The 22,328-nt window shown below is 46.3% G+C and overlaps 1 protein-coding gene across 8 annotated transcripts in view; it reads left to right on the plus strand.

The window, feature by feature from the left end:
- LOC126547339 ((Lyso)-N-acylphosphatidylethanolamine lipase-like) overlaps window positions 1-20,740 on the plus strand; it is a 100,754-nt gene extending 80,014 nt beyond the window's left edge. For all 8 annotated transcript variants that reach the window (XM_072288054.1, XM_055062707.2, XM_050195310.3 and 5 more), the window contains 3 exons: window positions 3,849-3,963; window positions 17,840-18,026; window positions 18,671-20,740. In XM_072288054.1, the coding sequence (XP_072144155.1) occupies window positions 3,849-3,963; window positions 17,840-18,026; window positions 18,671-18,784 (416 nt within the window). In that variant the 3' untranslated portion in view covers window positions 18,785-20,740. The remainder of the gene's footprint in view (window positions 1-3,848; window positions 3,964-17,839; window positions 18,027-18,670) is intronic.
- The last annotated feature ends 1,588 nt before the right edge of the window (window positions 20,741-22,328 follow it).

Genomic DNA, 22,328 nt, shown 5'->3' on the forward strand with positions numbered 1-22,328 from the left:
CAACACCTCTCTTTTTCGTCTAATTCTGTCACCGCCCAAAATAAATTTCTGTCGTTAAACGGACACGTAGCCTTGAAATCCTCTTCAGTCATCTCTTATCCAATATTCAAATAATTCGCCGATCATCGGGTGGGGAAAAAATAGCGAACGCACAGACAATGCATGATCAAATTACTCATGCCCAATGCACAACTACCTGGCTCCTATACATAGCAATAACCACCAATTAATTGTCACTAAATCAGTCATGATGAGTCGTGACATGACATGCTTGTCATGACCATACATGCGTCATGCGTGGTCATAGGTTTCATCCCCCCCCCCCCCCCACACACACACAAACACACGCATGAATACACACACGCACGGACACCAAGTACCGCCCGAGTTGGACAGCGGCACAAGAATAACGCCGGGAGAACACGTCAACACGATCCGTATGTCATTACATGAAAGGCAAGCTTAAAGCTCACCTTACCTTCTACTGCGCCATGCGTATGCTCTTCCAGCTAAGTCCAAATCAAATTGTACGAGGCGCCGGTCACAAAGAGCGCACAACGTACGCCTACTGTGCATCTTGACGATCTTGCAGCCGGTGTGCAACAAGCGATTAAAAACAAATCATTTTGTGTTATCCAGAAATAAACGAGTTGCACACGCATGCATATGTGCCTGGTATCAAGAATACAAGACGAACACGCTACGTGAAAAAGCACACAAATGAACGAATAACTACGAATGCAGAAATGGCATACCTTATGCTGCACACACACGACCGGTCCGTGGGTTGCCACTTGTCGCGCTTAACTTTAACCAGCCAGAGGAGTCGTCTTTTAGATTCCTTAGGAAATAGGAACGTCTTCCAGTCATTCCGTGAGTGGTTCGTTCAGTGGGGCACGCAACACCCGGGCATTTCGGACCAGAACACGCCTTGCATGAGTCTCTCTCGACCGACCGTAACGAAATGTGGGGAGCGCAATGGCAGCCGGCGGTCGGAAGGCGGCACTGACCCCTTCACAGAATGACTCCACCCTCCGAGAGGGCACGCGCATCGAGGCACCCTAGCCCGACGGAGATAGCAGCGCCTCGGTGTGGCTCCACAGCCGCTCCTGCATGCGCCAGGAGACGTGGGCCGCGTATTTTTGATCGCGATTGTAGGTCGGGGTTCTTAGCTTTGTGCGTGCTGTGTGCCCTCGGCGCTCGCTTTGCGTTGGAGCGATAGACAGAACTAATGTCACTTCGCTCCCTGCTGTTGTCGCGTTTCCTCACGCTAACGTTTTGGTAGGGAGTTTCCGCAGTCATCGAGTGTGGTGTGTTCTTGCTTGCAGTGGGCGCTCACGCCATGCTTAGTATTTTAGTTAGCAAGCGAATGTTGACAAGTTGATACGGCCGATAAAAGTACTATCCTTACTTCGTATGGCTGTCTGCTAATTTGCTATCGTAATCGATGCTTCGCCTTTCGGGCTAAACTGCCTCACTCACCGAGCATCATCGGAGGAAGAGCACCCGCAGGGTACTGCAAACGTCTGGACGTGGGAGGATCGTATGACCAGGTTCCACGACACACTACCAGTTACAAAAACGCGTATACCCATTCCCTCACGCTAGGTTAGACAGGATGCAAGCAGTACACTTCAGACAATTACACACAGATTCTTACAGAAACCCCAGACTCATGCACGCCATATATCCAGACATGTACACTACAAACAGAGGCACATCGTGTGACCAGGTTGCCACAGTTAATCACATGTTATGGAAATGTCAGAACTTAACAAACAAGTCGGGCAGTTTCGACCCCTCCGTCTCTTCCACCGCCAGCCTCCGCTCACGCTGGAAGACCGCACTGTTCAGCTCGAACCTGACAGCACAACTCTGGGCCGTCCAGCGAGCCAAGGAAGCCGCTTCGAGACAAGGTCTCGGAACCGCGTCCGCGCGGGTGCCCAGACCCACTAAAAAGACGCCGGACTCAAATCTTATTGATTTGAAAATAAAGTTTACGCTCTCTCATCTTGGCTGGCCATAGAAACACGACTATTGGTTGTCAAGAAACACACAGCAGCCGTACCAGTGACAATTTTTTTAAATTTTATGGTCACAGTGAGGTAATTACGTTCTACTGACAATGATCAACCGCTGTGATTTGTTGTGACCCAGCTGTCAAACATTTTCGAAAGCGAAATTTTATACACCTACTACACCCGTGACACTTCGTCGAAGTTCAAACATTTGTGCCCCCCTTTCTCTATTGCAAACGGTTCAGAAACTTCTAATAGAAAACATTTTACGAAAATGCTTTGTGACTGAGCAAATATTTCGCTGAGATTTGTTGGACTGTTGAAGTCACGGCTCAAATGTGACCTGCAGTAATGCTAATAGCTGGGACAATTCTATCTTGTTATTGCAGCCTAAGGGCCAAAATAAAATGTGCACAAAAACGAACAACGATACAAAAGAAGGGACAACCACTTGACTGTGGTAGCTGTCTTCCTGTCAACGCGCTATGCATGCGCTTCGTGTTGAAGCTGTGACCCCGGGTAAATGATAAATATTCATTGCTTGTACAACGGTCACCATGCTGTTTTCTCGTTCCTGTGGCTGCGTCTTTTTTGATGGCTTTCGTGCTACATAAACATGACGAAATCTTTCCTGCACTGCTGCTGCTGTTGGCGCTCTCAGGCCTTCCCACACGTTCGCTGTGCGGTTCTCACTACTGAAATTTCCCCCATACCAGTAGTAGACCCGGACAGGCACTCGTCACTTAGTGCTTCCACTCGCTTATAAGATAAATTGCTGATAAAATGTTTATAAAATCAAATAATAACAGCCCAGTGCTAAACTAATAAACATAAATATTTCGCTGAGATGGCTGAATTAATTTTTTTCAGGCAAATAACCTGTATAAATTTCAACATCGATGTGCGATAGAAAGGTGTGTTATTTTTAAATGCCTTCCAATTCCTGCGTAAACTTCTTCGTTCAAGTAAGTTGCCGTGTGTTGCTGGGATTGAAAATAGTCTCTAGACTTTAAACCATTTCCATCACCTTCTGAGGAACTGGGAAAGCATTTCTTTATGCCCATCTGGGCGTTTACCCGCATATTAAACAAAAAAGAAGCCCTCTATTAGGACGGTTAACTTCAAAACGTTGTTGAAGTGGAACCTTCAAACTTGTTTGATATAGATAATTTGACTATTCCCGTGAGCAGAAGTTACTGGCTCTATAAGCGAAGAAACTAAAGGAGACCAATGCATTTAGTGTACGTTTTATACTTCTTTGAATGAAAGCTTTAAAACTTGAACAACAACGTGGATCGCTTTGCCTCAGCATCATTGCGGCTATCCAAGTCTCTCATTCCGTAAAACGACCGAATTTCATCCATGCCGGTTCACGTAGGCCGTGAAATTTACCTTGGTCTTTAGGTGATGTGCTCACTTCTATTATGTTGATTGATTTTCTACTGAACAACTGCGCATGATGCGCAAAAGACTGCGCAGCACCAGCATCACAGCAATCCTGACTGTTTCGTTTCTGATGGCCTTTTCATGGCGATAGCTGTTTCTGCTTCTTACTATCACGTACGTACACTGTCCTCACGACGACAAAATTACACGCATATAGCGCAGGCAAATGATCCAAGTGGCCCTTTGCCGTCAGCTCATCCTCAATTAACTACTCCACTAAGAGTTATTTATTAGATATGCGCTCGTGCGCGTGACTTTTGCGTTTCTCACAACTGCTTGTTACACTCAGGGCTTCGCGTTCTCCTGAAATGTATCCGTAAGGCATAGTATTAGCTGCGTAAGGACGTCTCATTACAACTGCCGTTTATCGCTTTGTTTTCACAGGGCCTCTCTTTCTCGGGGTCGTGCTGGCGCACGAAACCAACATGTTCCGCAAAATTGTGCAGGACGAGACTGCCGTCGTCAGCTATTTCTACCACTGCAACGTGCGAAGACCCACGTGAGTCTACCCTGCGGTTTCCTTTGTATACTGCTTGGAACTACGCCGGTTACGCCGCACGCGTGCACAGTTCGTCACAAATGTCCACTTTGCTCCTACGTGAGGCGGAGCGGCATATAGTAGGCTAATGAGTGTGTCAGCCCCATCTCGCTGCCCGGCCTTGGTAATGTCCTCTCTTGTTCACTTCTATGGCAGCTTGGTGGGATGACTGCGCAAAACCGTCAATTTGCTGAAAGTAGTAATGAAAGCTCGCCAACTGACGACCTTGTATTATAGGGGCTACCATTGGTATGTGGAATAGCTTTGCAGAAGCTATAAGTAATTGTCACTATGGCACTTCTGCTGCACCCAGTACCTCACAGAGCATTGTCAGGCTTCGTATCTACTGTTTTGTACGCACTGGTTCTATACGTTGAGAATACCTAATCGGCATTGAAGAAACCAATAACCTCAGGAGCGGGCGTTCCGCTGAAACGTTATCCTCTTGAAGGGAGTGCACTATAAGGGGCTTCTCAAATTTCAATGGAAAAGCAAGGACCTTTGACGACTTTGAACTGTGTAATTACTTTCCATGTTGGTGCAACCTGCATGTTTGTGCTTGCATGATAACTACTTTCGACATTGTTACGTGCTCTGTCTACGTACAAGGGTTTGACTGAAGTATTATTGCTCAAAAAAAAAAAAAAAGGACACGGACATAAGAGAAGAAGAACGCACACGAAGTGCAAACTTTCAACTAAATTTATTGTGCCACTGAATCGGTTTATATATGTGAAGCAGTATAGACTGCGCATGCGCTTACATGAAGAAAACTATTTGCTCATTCGTGTAACATATTTATGAGTCATGTGATGCCGCCTCCAAGAAACTTAGTTCTTTTTCTGTGAGAGCCAGTGAAGGGAAACTAACACACTTATCACCCAATTTTGCAATCATCGCCGCGCTTCAGTTATTTCACGGATGAGCTGCGTCCTGCCACGGGACACAATCGTGCAATCGTCCTCGATAGGTTTCCAGCCATGATCTCGACAATGAATCGCCAAGAACCCACCGGTGCCATTCTTTACGTTGTCGCGGTGTTCGCGGAGCCGATCATTGAGGCAACGCCCAGTTTTCCCGATATATTGCTTCCCACACGAAAGCGGGATGTTGTAAACCACACGGTGAACACACTCGACGAACTTTTTACCTTAATGCTTAGTGCACTTATCGGACGCGACGGCATTTGGATCCGTCAACTTGCAAACTTGCCAAACTTGTTGGGAGCCGAAAAGACAACTCTTACATTTGACCTTTGGGCCATATTTGTCAAGTTATGGGATATTCCGTGCATGTAGGGTACAACACTTACTCTAGGGCGTTTGTCGGGAGGCACATCGGCAACTGACTTCTGCGTGCTGTATCGCGCTTCTCTTAAAATGCGTTCCGCGACAGACACCTGCAATGCCTTAGGATATCCAGCCAAGGACAAACGTCGAGTTTGAGTTGCAAAATTTACGTCCGCGACATGGCAGCAAGACTTGCTAAGGACATTCTTGAAGCACAAACTGATAATGGCCCGCTTGGCAAGCTTAGAATGTGCGGACGTATATGGCAGAAGTGGCTTGTTGGCGCGCGGCTCATACGACAAACACGTGTGGCTGTCCTGAAAGTTCAGGCGAAGATCAAGAAAGCGGATAGGCCTCTCTACCGACAACTCATGAGTAGTTTGAAGGGGAACTAAGCACTTCTGAATCGTTTCTAACGCTTTCTTTGTTTCAAGAATGAAGGCATCATAAGAGCACTCGATGAAAATTAGAAAGTCATCAACGTATCTAAATATATTAAACACTGCAGTGCCTTGCACTTGTAGTAAAATGTCGCGGTCTAAACAGGATAAAAAAAGTCACTAAAAGCAATGCAGGCGCGAATACAAACTCCGCTCTTCTGCAAAAAACATTGGTTATCCCAAGTAATGAAAGTGGAAAGTACTGTTTAGTACAGGAACAGTCTGTACTGTTTTAGGACTTTTGTTTCTTTCATTTTGGGATCTTTTTTTTGCTGGCAATCTGTACTTTTCGTTGTTGTTTTTCTTTGTTGTTCCCACTCCTGTAAGAGCCTGTAAAGGCTTACAGTATTAATAAAATAAATAAAATAAAATAACTAATAAGATAAAGCTGTAAAAGTTCTAAAAACTGACTGCAAGAAATGCCGGCCTCGTTCTGGGAGGAAACTGCACCATACTCAATACATTGCTCAACACAGGACTGTGCGCTTCTATGCGGCAAAGAATAATAGAGGTCCTTAACATCGATAGAAAACGCCTGGAGGCCACGGTCAGAATGTAATTTCAAAAAATCAGTCCCAGTGTCTGAGCTCTTAACAAGGAAAGGGTCGCTGACAGGCAGAATTCCCAACTTGTAAAAACTTCCCCAACGGCTTTTTCCAAGTATCAATTTCTGACACAATCACCCGCAACGGGACACCGGGTTTATGAGTTTTGGCACTAAAGAAAACTTGTAGATGATTTCGCTTGCTGCTTTCAAAGGCCTTGGTTAATATTTGTAGATTAGGTCTGTTGCACAAGCGCTTTGGCACCGCATTTACCTTATCCAGCGACACCTACCTATGACACTTAAACGTGGCCCTGATGGCTTCTAGAGCCTTGGCGTTAAAGTCCTCAGCAGGTAATACAGCAAAACCGCCTTCTTTATCGGCTGGAATCACAGACAGCGAATTGCCTACGAGTGAAGAGGCCACTTGATTCATCGATAATTTCGCCTCAAGCAACAGAAGCAAATATTCGCAATTATATGAAGCATGTGTATGCTGCAGCGAAAATGCGGGCACCAGTCGGCACATTCTAATGAAATGCGAAATAATCCATTCACTCGGACCAGTACGTAACGTACAACCTCCAGAAGTACTTGGATTTAAAATCGACGGAAGTATCGACCGGTCAGCCGTAGAGATTAGCAAGAGACGTTTAGAGTATTGGTGGAAAATATCGTCTCCGATCCACGCTGGGAAAGTGGTTGGACAGCGAAGCTGTAAACGACAAGCAGAACGAGTACCCATTGCGACGTAGGTTGAAGTTATTCACGTGACGACATTCACATGAAGTCTACCTAATTATTAGCCTAAGATGTTTCGACGGCCTGAGACTTCGCTTGCGCCGCTACTTCGTGCACCTACAGAGAGTGGACCAGAGAGAAGAGCAATTCGCCGCGCCTCGTATGCACGCTGCTCTTCAGGAGCACTCACTATACGTGGCCTTTCCGTAGCACTCTCACAACAAAAATCAATTGCTAGGCGGGTTCTTTTACCTACGAAAGTGTAGTTATGTCACTCCCTGAAGAAACTGCCATCTTTAGCCTCATTCTCTTCGTCAACGGGCAACCCTGTGCTCCTCCGAACTCGCTCGGCAACGCGCAACACTATCGAAATAAAGTTTAGTTCTTTTGTTCACGTCAGACGAAGCAGTCGGTTCTTTTTTGACCGGCCATAATATCCTCAATATTTGGTGCTGAAACCCGAGAGAAACGATCGAACTTGCCATTTCGGCAACGAGGTCAACAGACATCGACAGCAGAACGAGCTCGGGGGAAACCAGCAACAATCCTCGGGCAGAAAACGGTCGACGAGGTGCCCCTTCAACAACAGGACCTGAGGACGCCACACCCAACGGAAAGCGACACCACGATTCAAGCGCCATAGAGGTAAGCGAACTGTAAACATTGATGCCACGATGGAACGGCTGAAACTGAAAGGAAGTGCACTGAGGACTCAAGTGACTAAAGTGATGTCTGAAGCTGACTTATTCTTGGAGAGTCATGGAGACGAAGGAGCTCTTAATATATTGTCTGCGAGGTTTAGCGCCCTCCAAATACACCTAAACGAGGTGGACGCAGCGATCGAACCTTTAGGGCAAGACCAAGACACAGAGAAAAATTATGTACTTACGCACGACAGAACACGACTGTATCGTCGCACACACGGCAAAACTCCGCTAAGAAGCAGAAAAAGACCTGCGAACAAAACAAGCAGAAATGGCGGCGACGCAGGTGCAGACCGACGGCCCTCCGGCGGGGGCAAAGTCCAAAGTGAAACTGCCGAAGCTCGTGTTACAACGATTTAGCGGCGCCGCCACGGAGTGGCAATCCTTCTGGGAGCAATTCTAGCAAGCGGTGCACGGAAACGACGGCCTCTCCAAGAAGTTTCTGTACTTGCGATCAGTGTTTTCGGGAAAAGCCGCAGCTGCCATTGCCGGCGTTCAAGTGACTGGGGCAAATTGCACCACTGCCATCAAACTTCTAAAAGAGCGCTTCGGTCGACGAGATGTGCTGATTCCAGAACAAGTGACTCAGTTACTCGACTTGCCACCGGTACAGACCGAAAAGGAGCAAATCGACCTACGTCGACTCTATGGCCATCGGCAACGCAATATCGCTGGTTTCACGGCGCTCGGAGTCAAAACGGGCAGTTACGGCGCCTGCGAATGCTGCCAACACATCTTGTTGTCGGATACCATAAAGGACTTTCCGCTGCAAGCAAAGAGGACGGGATCAGCATCAAGTGTTTGCAAGCTTTTCTGAAAACAGAAGTAGAGAGCCGGGAAAAGGCACTGCAACCTGAGAGAACCAGAGAAGCCAGAGAACCAAAACGTCGAGACAAAAAAAAAAAAAAAAAAGGAAACAAAAAAGAGCAAACCACAAAAATGGTCAGCAGCTTCCCTTTTTTTCTGCGGGTACTTCGAAGCAGTCCGATCCGTGTGCATTCTGCACACGGATCGTGATTCGTGAGTCGCAAAAAATCATGCGACTCACGATTGTCAGGCGCACATCTCATTGGATGAAAAGAAGAAAAGGCTCACTGCAGCTGGGCGGCGCTTCCGATGCTGCATAAAAGGGCACACTTAAGGGAATGCCGCAACAAAAGAATAAAATGCAAGGAATGTGGCAGAAGACATCTGACTCAGATGTGTGAGCCGACATGGAAGCCACCCGAGAACAAAGCCACAGAGTTGCACTCTTGGATAGAAAAGAAATCTGAAAAGGTACCAACTGTGCTGCTCCAAACCGCTCAAGTATGGGCAAAGGGACGAATTAGAGCGCTCACTCGTTTCCTCTTTGACGGAGGTAGCCAACAAAGCTTTGTCCCTAAAAACCTTTCACGTGAACTGCAACTGGAAGTCGTAGGTGAAGAGGACATCACAATCTACCCATTTGAAGAAGCAGGAAACATTATCAAAGAGAAGTGCCGAAGAGTAAGAATTTGGCTAAGAAGTCAATACGACCACTTAGAGCACTCTATCGAAGCTATGGAAATACCGGAGATCTGCTCTGATCGGCTTCATGTTCCTGAGGTGTGTGGTGAAGTCAAGAAGTCAAGAAGCTGCAAGACGCACTAGTTGTGGTACAGACCGAATTTGGCTGGACTCTGCAAGGAGCGATTCCCAGCCGTAGCTCAGGTACCTGCTACTCAACCGTGGCAGTGCTTCGTGCCGCAGTGTTTGCCGGCACAAGCAGCTTGTCCAAGGAGCTTAAATCGTTTTGGGAACTTGAGAGCATTGAAATTATCGACTCTTGGTCCCAAACGAACGAAGAAAGCAAAGAAGTCATGAGCACATTTTCGGCATCGGTAGAGAAAATGGACAAGCGCTATGAGGTAGCACTGCCCTGGAAACCCCTGAACATGCAAGTCGCCGACAGCAAAGCTGTTGCAAAGAAGCGCACGACTAACCTCAGGAAGAAGTTAATAAAAGATGAGACGATACTGATCAAGTATGACGAGACTATCCGTCAGTACCTAGAACAAGGGTTCGCAGAACGACTTCCATCGCAAGAAACCAACGACGATGTAAGCAGATTATACCACATGCCTCATCGTGCAGTTCTTAGACCTGTCAGCCTTTCGACCAAGATTAGAGTCGTATTTCACGCATCTTCTCACGATGCAGGTTGTATATCTCTTAACGAAGCCCTAGAACCAGGACAGAACTTGAATCCAGATTTGCTTAAAGGGCTGCTGAACTTCAGAATTCATCGCATTGGATTAAGTGCAGACATTGAATATGCATTTCTGCAAATTTCGGTGCAGCCGGTGGATCGCGATACCCTCCGATTTCTCTGGTATGGACATCTTCCAACGAATCAAGACCCAGATTGAATCAAGACCTATTGAGGTCTGGAGAATGACACGTGTCCCTTTTGGCGTGACAAGTAGTCCATTCCTCCTCGTAGTCACCGTGCGCCACCATCTGTCCACAACAGGAGATTATCCAGAAATAAGAAAAACGACCAGCGAGAGCCTTTACGTGGACGACCTCATAACAGGAGCGAACACAGTGGAGGAGGCTACAGACTTCTACCGAGGGGCACTAGATCTCATGAACCGAGCAATCATGACAGTGCGTAAGTGGAACTCAAATTCCAAGAAGCTGCAACAGCTGTTCAACGACGAAGGAACTGGATGCGCCCTTAATTGGCTGCGTGGAATGTCCAACAACAAGTTTCTCACGAGTCCTCGGACTTTTATGGGATAAGGACAGAGATCATCTGACATTTTCCATGGAGGCCTTCTTAGATTTCCTAGACCGAAACAGCAACACAAAACGATTCATCCTTCAGGCATCGGCAATATATATGATCCACTTGGTCTCATTTCTCCGGTCACAGTGACAACTAAGCTCATGTTCCAAACACTGTGGGAATTGAGTATTGAGTGGACACCCTCTGCTTGAAGAAGTCATAGCAGCTTGGACGCAGTGGCACACCCAGATGCACCATTTAATGGACGTAACAGTGCCAAGATGATATGGTAGCTTACTCAACAATAGCTGTACGGAAGTACACATCTTCACAGATGCCAGCTCCAAAGCTTACGGCGCAGTTGTATATTTGCGCATATCTGGGGTCAAGGAAGCAAAGGTTACTCTGGTCCTCTCAAAGTCCCGACTAGCACTAATTAAGAGAATTTCTCTTCCAAGACTGGAATTGATGGGCCTGGTGATAGGTGCTCGACTGAGGGAATATCTGGAGGGGTCACTGAACCTTCCAATAGCCAAATGGTAGCTGTGGTCAGATTCATCTATTGCGCTGCATTCGGTGCGTGGTCCCGCACTGAAGTGGAAAGCCCTTGTCGCCAGCAGAGTGTTGGAAATTCAGCAGCGAACGGATCCAGACATCTGGAATCACTGTTCTGGGATAGAAAATCACGCCGACGTTTTGACAACGGGAGTCGCACCTCAAGCACTCAACTCGAGTTCACTTTGGTGGAATGGACCTGCTTCGCTTTCGCAGCCATCTACTTGCTGGCCAAGGCATGTAGGCATCGCTGACATGACCATCGCAGAGGAGGAAAGAAGAACACTTCATGTTCCTACCGAGATTATAAAGGAATGTGTCCTTGCCTCTCCAAAAATATAGCTCCGTCTCTAGACTGGTTCGAGTGACCGCCTGTGTTTTACGATTTTTCGACAACGCTAGGCACCCCAGCCAGAGATACGAGGGCCCTATTACGACAGAGGAAGTTCAGAGATTCTTCGAGCACAATTCGAGACTTTCCAAGAGGAACTCCAGTGTCTTCGCCACTCGACACGCATGCTAAGCGATTCCCCGATACGTGATTCAGCGTCATCTGCGACAACGGTGGAGTGCTGAGAGTGGGAGGAACGCTCAATGCAGCCGAGTTGTCCTACAGCGTGAAGCGTCTCGTTATCCTACCGTCGAGATATCCCTTCACAGAGCTAACGATCAGCGCAACCCACCGCCGTCTCCTGCATGCCGGCGCCCTGGAGACTCTTACCGAACTGAGGGAACTGTACTGGATCGTGCGGGGAAGGCAAATGGTGAAAAAGGTGCTTAAGAAAAGGGTGACTTGTGCAACCGTTTTATCAGCCGAGGTGCTACTGAGCCCGTCGCTCCTCTGCCTCATGAGAGGGCGACACAAGCTCCACCCTTTGACGTTACGGGTGGGGACTTGGCTGGACCACTGAACACAAAAGACCAAGGAAATAACAGGAAGTCTTACACCGTTATTTTCACGTGTGCAGTGACTTGCGCATCACACCTTGAACCGGTGACCGACATGCCCACCTCAGACTTCGTGATGATGTTCCGAACCTTATCTCGAGAAGAGGAGTTTGTCGAGTCATCTTTTCTGACAACGCCAGGACATTCCAGCGTGTTTCTAAGGATCTAAGGCGCCTATGGACAACAATAAGAGGAGAAGAAATTCACAACTTCTTCACAAGCCACCAGATCGGCTGGAAATTTATAACTGCGAAAGTTGCTTGGTGGGGAGTATTCTGGGAAAGAATGTTTCGGTGCGTGAGAACATCATTGAAGAAGGTCTTGGGACACAGCTACTGCAACTTCGAGGAGCTCACGACAATACTAATTGAAATCGAAGCTGTCATCAACTCTAGACCCTTGACCTACGTCTACACGGAGGCGAACGAACCCGAACTTCTAGCACCATCGCACTTTCTAGTGGAAAAGCGACTGACCACTCTTCCTGACAGTGGTTCCGCTACTGAGGTGGCTCAGCCCCCTCAGCAACTCACTCGTCGCTAGCGCTACCGACAAAGGACGGTCGACTAATTTTGGCATCGCTGGCAAAAGTAGTACCTGTTGAGTCTCCGACCAGCACATCTCGTTGTGCCAAGTTCGTCAAGCGCACTGAAGAAAGGAACTCTCGTTTTAGTCCATGAACACTATCTACTGAGGCAACTCTGGAGAACTGGACAAGTGGCAGAAGTTCTCGGACGAGATGGAAGAATCAGAGAATGCCTGGTGCGCATGCCTAATGGAACCACATTGAGAAGACCGATTCAACTGTTGTACCCCATGGAATACATGGACGAGTGACCTGAAGCTCATGCCGGGGGGAGCTAGTATGAAGAAACTGCCAACTTTAGCCTCATTCTCTTCGTCAACGGGCAACCCTGTGCTCGTCTGAACTCGCTCGGCAATGGACATCACTATCGAAATAAAGTTCAGTTATTTTGTTCACCTCAACCGAAGCAGTCGGTCCTTTTTTGACCTGCCATAATTTCCTCACTCCGTGCTTCGCATGCTACAGTCAAGCTGCTGTCACCGCGTGTAATCTTTACCGGGAAACGTATACGGGGAGCGCTACGCTCTTCGCATTGCATGTAGGTGCGCCTTAGCATCAATTATTTTGTTCGAATGCTTATTTTGAGCTTGTTCTTTATTGAAACGTATGCTGATGTGTATGTTGTATGCGTGATTCCAGAGAATGTATGCACTGTTCGCTTCACTTTGCTGACTGCTTGTAACCTCTGCCTTACGCGGGTATGAGCTATTGCATTTGGGGGTATGAGGTATAGATAATAACTTTCTGTCGACGTTACGCCACGAAGAAATCCCTGCATTCTAGCCATAGACAGCTTCGCTGTCAAAGAGTAGGGAGGGGACTGATACGACCGGATCCATTACAAGCATAGGCAGCGGTGCAAGGTAGGTAGCGAAGAATAAAAGAGGTTGCAATGCTATAAGGAAAAGCATTGATAGCATACCTGAGTAACTCAAGCAGGCCAGGTGACGATTTGTTTCCCGCCCCGTTTCAAAGGGGATGCCAATAAATATCGTCCTCATCATAGTTTCCACGGTAATATAAATTTATCTTGCTTCCGAATTAGCGTCACTTAGTAGATCGTAAGTGTTGCTTCGTTGAGCAAGAACTCCCGTATTATTACGTACCGTATGTGGAGGAAAGAGTGAAGGGTGGGCTACGGTGAGGTGCTGCCTATAGAGTTTCCGTAGCGGTTTAGAAATACGCGCCTATGTTGCAACAAGGGCGCTAGCACGTCAGATGTCAGCATCGGCCGTTTGCTTTGAGAGCGTGTAATATTCATTCCGCTGTATACTTTCCCACGCCGCATTTTTCTAATTTCCTCTGTTGCATTGCATTCACACTCTGTTGTGATAAAGTGTGTATTAAATATGTGGTTATATCGCTATAAATACAAGCTGTATAAATATGCGGTACAGATTATGTGGCTTTCGAAAGAGTGCTTTTGAAAACACATCTTCTCGTGTGCTTGCACTTGCAATAAAATAAAAAAGGCCTACAATCGATCCGCATCCAAATGAAATAGTTTGTTAACGTTATATTGTTGCTTGTCCGTACTGCCGAATCCCGAACGCTTGTTTGATATAAGAAACTCCAAAGGTATGTCTCTTCAGGAAGTTCGCGGTATAACATTGAACCAACAATAACCGTGAGCTTCTCTCGCAAATTAATGCTGACAGCGCTATGTACGAAGCGTTCTAAGATATACACAAATTGTGGTGGACGTTGAGGAGCGCGGCGGCAGAAGCAGAAAGCCTTGCGAACCGGCTCAAGAACGAGTGAGTCATAAAGCGGCGGCCCCGGCTCCACCGAGTCGCCGACAGTTAGCACCGCCGCGTGGACGCGGGTCCTTCCTATTGGCCGCGGGTCATTTCTCATCGGACAAGGTCGGGAAATCTCGTAGCCGCTGTGGCAACTAAACCGGACTCGCGTGCAGTTATCTGTGGTGCACATACGCGTTCGAGAAACAGCGTGCAAGGTGACGCGAAAGGCGCTTTCGCTGACCCAAGGCCCGTGCGCCGGCGTCCTTTTCACGACGATGCTCACCTCTTGCTGTTCCCTCGGCTAGGGACACTGCGGTGAGGAGCTTCCTCTGAAAGTGTGCGGAAAAAGAGAAAGTGATGTGTCTTGCAAATAATGTGGCGATTCAAACAGCGTATACGTCTTCGGAAATGAAAATGGCGGTTTTTAAGATCATTATCTCACTTTGGTTCGTGCGGCGAGGGACATGGCGTGTTGCTGGACAGCAGGTCGCGAGTTCGTTCACAGGCCTGGACCAGTCTGCATCTAGAAGGAGGCGCAATGCATAAGCGCCATAGTGCATCGTGATTTAGGCGCACGTAACCTTCCACTACGCTGTCTATCATGACCACGCGCGTGCGTGTGCGCTTTTGTGTTTGTGTTTATGTGTGTATGCGTGCGGGGGAGTGGAAGCAGCCGCAAGGAATTTCAAATTAATCATCCCCTCCAAGGTCGCGCGCCCTGCTTGGAATCAGTCTGAGTCCCGAACTATTCGTTTTTGGAAGTCAAAAAACACTGCCTGGGAGTGTGACTGAGATTGCTATATTGGCACTGCCTCATTGAGTAGCTGGAAGTGTCGTACCTGTGTCGAAATGAAAAAGACCTACGCAGCACTTGCTTTGCGCAATGTTGAAGCTTGCGGAATTTTGCACTGATGTTTGCGACCTTACACAGCTTTTTTTGGGCCTTCTGTCTAATTATAGAATACTGTTTACCACATACGCCATCTCGCTAGAATGACCTGGGGTCACGGGTAATGGCTCTGTGTATTTAGGTGGTGTCGAACACCCGCCGCGGTGGCTTAACCGCTATGGTGCTGCGCTGCTAAACACGAGGTCACGGGATCAAATCCTGGCCGCGCCGGTCACATTTCAATGGGGGCGAAATTCAAAAACGCCCGCGTTCCGTGCATTCGGGGCATGTTAAAGAACCACCAGTGGTCACACATAATCCGGAGTCCCTCCCCCCCCCTCCCACCCCACTCCCACAGCGTGCCTCGCAATCATATCGTGGTTTCACAGTATTAATGACAATTGCCGTTATGTGGACCATCCACGGTTGGTCACGGTTATGGGAAAAATGTGTCCCTGATGAGTGTATGAGTGTCACCTCATCACTCATAATGGCAATAACGAGGTACCCTTCCATCCACCGGGTCGTTTGAAACAATTGCTGTAAAAGAACTAAATGTCAGATCATAATGCAACTCTGTCAGTAAGGCAAGACATTGGAATTATCTATGGAGAAACTTTAAAGCAGTGTGTCTGGAGCTGGCGCAAGAAATTGAAGTGCAGCGTGTCATGCTAAAACCCCTTGGAAAGGGCGGAGCTCTATATTTTTTTTATTTTTTTTATTTATCAATACTGTAAGCCTTGAGAGGCTCATACAGGAGTGGACATACAAACAGTACAGGCGCTTTGTTATACAGAGGGTTTGCAGCAAACTCAAACAAAAAAGTAATGGTTACAATCGACGCGCCATGTTAGCAATAAGTAAATACAAGGAAACAAAAACAACCTATACAGTGCGTACACCATGTAAAGTGTAAGAAGCAGTTAATACAGGAAAAAATGCATTTGGGTGTGCCGTGTAATGTACAAACAGTATCAAGTGTAATGTATATTATCAGACGTGCGCAAGCACCAAGCGCAGAGAAGCACGAAAAAACGTATGGACACCGGCGTGTGAAAGAAGTTGGGGCATGGCAATACGTCATTGATAACTTTTGAGGAACGCTCAGCCAAGACGACCACAATGCGGTCATCATTCCGATAATGACTCGAAGTGCGATTCGAGTGTCGACACGAATGAATGCACAGATTGTGAGCAAACGATGTCACTTGGCAGGGAATTCCACAGATGTATTGTTGAAGGAAAGAATGGGTATTTTAGTGTGCCGCAACCCGAAAAGAATGGTCTGATACATTTATCATGGTTAGTTCGACTGGAGTGACGTCCGGGGGGCACCAAGTAGTCGGATTTTGTTAAGTTTATCAGGTCATGGTAAAGAAGGTAAAGGAACTTCAAACAGGCCAACCTTCTCCGACCAGCAAGTGTCGGTATGCCTGCTTGTGTGCGAAGCGCAGTTCCGCTGTCGTACCTTGAATACTTTGTGTATATGAATCGGAGCGCCCTGCTTTGGATCTTTTCTAATGCCAAGTTTAAATACTTTTGATGCGGGTCCCATACTATGCTGCCGTATTCTAATATCGGCCTTACCAGAGTTTTATAAGCAGTTAATTTCACCAAGGTCGGGGCTGTTGCTAGCTTTCTTCGTAAAAATCCGAGTTGTTTGAACGCGCGTGCGCAAACATTATTGATATGTACGTCCCATTTCAGCGATCTTGTTATTGTGACACCTAGATATTTGACTGAGTCTACTCGTTCCAACGAAGTATTACTTAGTTTATATGTGAAATTTAAGGGCTCTTTCTTACATGTTACAGTCATGCACCTGGTTTTCTGTGTGTTAATTTGCATGCCACATTTCTCGCACTAGGCAACAATGTTTCGTAGAGACTTATTAAGTTTTGTCTGTTCATCGGCTGTTTTAACAGTTGTGTATATGACGCAGTCGTCCGCAAAAAGCCTTATTGTAACCCCTGGTTCCATACATGAATGCAAGTCGTTAATATATAAAAGAAAAAGAGTTGGCCCCATTACCGATCCCTGTGGCACACCAGAAAGAACATCAAGATAGTCCGATTCAGTATTTTTTACGCAAACAAACTGGGACCGATTCGAGAGGTAGGCTTCGATCCATGAAACAGTCTTGGGATTAATACCAATTGATTTGAGTTTGAAGATTAGTAAACTGTGTGGAACGCGGTCGAATGCCTTCGAAAAATCGACAAAATAGCTCCCTATTAGCTCTTTATTAGCTATATTAGCTCCCTCTTTTTCCCTGTTTTTATTAATTACATTTACGCGTGGCTATTGTCAAGATCTAATTGAGCTCTCGCGATTTAATACACATGACAGAAACTGGCTTTTAAATACGAACTTTGTATTTATCCGATTATTGCTCTAGATGCTTCCAGTGTCTATTGTCTCGAAAGTGAGACACCAAAAATTTTAGCACTGCTGTTTCGGTAATCTTTGCGCGTGTTTCAAATCTGCAATGTTTGTTAATGACACATGTGTTTAGTCTGTGAGTGCATGATGTACTTTATTCTACTGATTTCTGTTTCGGTATGTATTAAATTGTTTCCATGCCCTTCGTACAACATTTCGTGCGGGACCGTGCTCTAACGCGGCGTTTATCGGCTTCTTTTCACAGCGGCGAGGCTTCTGTGAAGGCGTTGATGCACAGGTTTCCGTGGGTGAAGCACCCGATGGTCACCAGGCTCGTGGCACTCCCACCCGAAGTAGGGCTCACCTTCATCTATGGCGCACACAGCTTCATGGGTCGAAAGCCTGCATTCGCCATCCGCGATGCCAGAACACAGTCCTTCGTCCAAGTTCACGTGAGGGACCATGCTTGAACGATTTTCCTGTAATATGCCTGCTGTCATATCCCGCATGAAAATTCACCGTGCTTTTGCTAGGCGCCTTCACTGTCATTCAGAAGTAGATCTTCGGTTCACGTGGTCACACTTATAGAAACGGGTCTATGGGAGGGTTCTGCGATAGAAATAACGTCGCCTTGATAAAGCTATCAATATTCTATCACGAAGTATTAATCGTTGTGTATATTCAAGGTATATTCAAGAAAAAGAAGGAAAGAAAAGAGACCAAGCATACTATGATTTGACATGCTACCTAAAAGGATTGCTCTCTCCGTTGACAGTTTATACTTAAAAAGAAAAGCTAAAAGAGGTCTTTATTTTATGCTCGATCAATCGAGTGGTCGTTCTGCAGCTTTCTGTTGCATTAGCATTTCAGAATGCAAGGCTGCAGTCATGCTTGAAGTAGACAGCGAGTAAGCTAAGAGACCTGGAGGCATTCGTGAGTGTACTCGTTGATGGGTTACTTATCAAAACTAGCACAGGAAGTGGCTCTTGATTAACAAGCTTTATGCAAATTGTATAGCTTTGGATAATATTTTTTTTAAATTTCTGCTGACTTGATCCTCTAAATATGTAGTACTTTTCTGTGCCTTCGCAAATAGGTGCTTGAAGATTGTGGACACAACCTGCACTACGAGAAGCCAGAAGAGTTTTGCGACGTGGTCAACAAGGCGTGTGAACTTGTCGACGAGAGGCTACATCAGAAGATAGACTAAAAGAAACCATCAACTAAGAACTCGGTTCCTTGTCGAACCACGTAGGCGCCGAGAAAGAAAATTTGTACAGTGCATTTACAAAACATGCTAATGTGCCGGTCACCTGCAGCATATTTGTTTCTGCTTGTCGTTAAAAGGTATCACACTAGTGTGGAGGAGAAGCAAAGTGCTGTGTAAATTGTTTTTCCCGCAGCTTCTCATGACGCATTGTAGCGCGAAATTGTTTCTCCCTCTTACTTGCAGAATTCCTTTGACCATGTGCGGGGCTTCGAAACGCTTAAAGCGCCCACCGTATTACTGTCACACAGGCAGAGTACGTGGTATAAGCGTTATACCGGCTTTGTTGAATTAAAAAAAAAAGGAAACGAAAAAGTTGTGAAGATTTAGAACATGGTCCCCAAACGGCTTTGCGTTGCGCGAAATCCGAGCTGCTTCGTATGCCTTTCGCGTTTTTTTTTTTTTTTTTTGTGCGTGTGGGTGATAGCGATTCCTAATGCTGGGTTCCTATTTCTAAAACACCCTAGTGTCTGTTTAAACAATGCAAAACAGGCAGTTATACTTCACTAAAGGTTCTGCCATTGTAGATATTAACTAGTTTTGTTTACTTTATTTTTTAAATAACCGCCTAACTTGATGAACTGAGCCCTATTCGACATGCCTAGAACCTGGTTTATGTTCTATAGGTTCATAGCTGGAGTACGTGAAGAAGCCTTCTTTTTGTAGCATTTGTTGATCTTGTAACACTAACTGTAGTTCAGACGCTTTAGCACAATGTTTTCTTTTTTTTTTTCGTTTGGACGTAGCACGTTCATTTGCATTGTAAATGTGTGTTGACTGAGACCAATTTATTTTTTCGCACTGGTTTAATTTTGCGGCGTTGATGCTTTCGTTTGGGTGTGCAACGTTGTCTTGTATTTTTTTTTTTTTTGCGAAATATTGCTTGATCAGTTTCACAAGGATCATTCGCTCATGCTGCAGTGTCGGCGGAAGCCGGCCCTGCTCATGATCATGTACATATTTATTGTCATTGTGGTTTTAATGCTTGTTCATAGTTTGCTATTTGTCGCTGTGAAGATAGCTGCTGAAAATTCAGTGGTTGTTGGAGGGCCCCGTAACAATCCTGACTGCTTTTTGTGTGCATCATGTTTTCGCAGACGAAAGGATGAAAATTTCTCGTAGCCCGCGTTCTCTGTGTGTCCCCTGTCTCTGCTGTGTGTCTGTCCTGTCTCCGTGCGTACCCTGTCCCTGTGTTATCTCTGTCTCTGCGCGTCCTCTGTCTCCGTGTGTCCTGTCTCCATGTGTCCTGTCTCCATGTGTGCTGTCTCCGGTTGTACCCTGTCTCCGTGTGTACCCTGTCTCCGTGTGTACCCTGTCTCTGTGTGAACCTTGTCTCTGTGTGTCCTCTGTCTCAATGTGTCCCCTGTCTCAGTGTGTGCACTTGTTCACTGTTTGTCCGCCGTCTCGAAGCACTGTGTGCTTTGTATGTGTTAAAGGACCTTGCCTTTCATGAGGTATTGAGGAACCTCGGCGAGGTCTTAAAAATGTCGGATGGAATGTAAAATCGCCCGTGATCATGCAGAAAAGCAAACAAAGGTCCATGGCGTTTAATTATTGCAATTTTAGCGAATAAGTACTCGATTTGTGGACCTCAGTGTTAGCATTTTCTTGCCCAGCGCACACGCGCCCTTTCTTTTAGCTCTAGCGTGTGCTTCTTTGCAATGGTTTATTTTCTTTCAGCGAACTATCTGTGCTTAAGTATTCTGTGTTGCACCTGTCTGCGCGTCGCGCGTCACTGTTCTCGCATTTTTGTTAATTGTGTGGCAGAACGAACTCAAGTATTTATAAATTTTTTCATTATTCGTGTACAAATGTAAATACTTTGAATTCTGACACTTGACGCTGTGATTCGACGTTTATTTATCGTGGATGTGCGACAATAAAGCATTGCTGATGAGATCCGGCGTGGTCTTTAATTACCACCTCCTCTGTTTTTCTACAACTACTGGACGCCTTTTAGAGTCGTATTTTGCCGGCACAACCGTAAGCGCCCAGATCCTCTCGCATGAAACCTAGAAACAGTGAACAATTAACTAGACTCGAGCAGACGCTGTCAAATGACGTCAGTGGTAGTTGGTGCGGGAACTTGAAGGTGGCGTCGCCGCGCGTCTTTCGCATTTTGCGCCTTTCTTGATTTGCGAAGCTTCTTGTCATGGTAAGCCTGAGCTTCTGGATATTCGAAATGTGTCATTTACCAATCAATATCCCAACCAATATTCTAATTTAGTGTCCCTTTAGGACATCGCAGTACAAACAACAGTCGCACACAAATTGAGGATAAGCTCGAAACATTCAGTGTGCATTTGTGCCTGCACTTTCTGCTTGTCCTTCCTTATTTTATGCTTGTTAGTGCGTGTGTTTTCAAGTGGCATGAAGCAGATTTTTTTTTATTTGTGGATAGACTGCGCAGGGAATGATGTTGATTGGCGTAAATTTTTGCCTTTGACTGCGGTTCATGGCGATGAGCAGATAAGCCATCGCGAAACGCCTAGACGTTGTCCGAACGCGCCTGCATGTATTGTCCGATATGTCCGCGTGTTCTCGTTTTCTGCACGGTGAAACCGAAGTGAGCTTTGCCGTCGGAAACTGGCCATTCGACGACTGGCGCTTTTCGAGAAACCGTTGTTCGGACACCCCGCTTGTGCCAACAGTTGCTTTAGCCATGCTGGCTTTCCGCGTCCATGCGCGCCTTGTGGAATCTGACAGCCAGCACATAGTGGGATGGGATGAGTCTTCGATCTGGGGTTTTACATGCCAAAACCGCTATTTGATTAAGAGGCATGCCGTAGTGGAGGACTCTGGATCAATTGGGGCCGCCAGGGAATCTTTAACGTGTCCCCAATGCTGTGTGGTGTCGGTGACTGAAGTTGTATTGTCGAATCATCTACAATGTGCTCAGCTCGTCACTTTTAACTTAAGTGCACAGCCAGTGCCCGATAATGAGCATCTGCATAATAAAGAGTGACAAATTCATTACGCCTCCTTTTTTTTTTTTACCTGCAACAATAATGTGTCTGTAATAGCTCTGCTTTTTTCCCTTTGGATACTGTTCTCTCTACACTGGGTGTCCCAGCTATGTTTAGCCAGAATTAAAAACATGCGAATGCCACGCAGCTGGACAGAACCAAAGTAATGTTGTTTGCCGCCGCTTGGAGATACTCAGATTATTTTTTTTTCATTCCGCCTAATGAGGTAATATGTCTTGATTAATTAATCAACTTCTCAAATATTAGAATTGGATGAAAAGTGTAAATGAGGAAATTGTAGAGCATGAAAAGCTCCCAATACAGCTTTCTATTGCTCAATACGTGCCAGATAAAAGTGTTTTTTCAAGCGTGAAAGAAGCCCGCGAATGTACGCAAAATTGCCGCGCGACTGGCCGCTCGAGGCGCTTTGCGTGCATTTGTTGGACTAGTTTTGAAGTGAGGGAAGCTCGCAGTAAAATTGAGTATGAAGAACGGCTGAGGAATATGGAAGAAAGTGAATG

Source organism: Dermacentor andersoni, chromosome 1, assembly GCF_023375885.2.
Source record: "Dermacentor andersoni chromosome 1, qqDerAnde1_hic_scaffold, whole genome shotgun sequence".
Taxonomy (NCBI): domain Eukaryota; kingdom Metazoa; phylum Arthropoda; class Arachnida; order Ixodida; family Ixodidae; genus Dermacentor; species Dermacentor andersoni.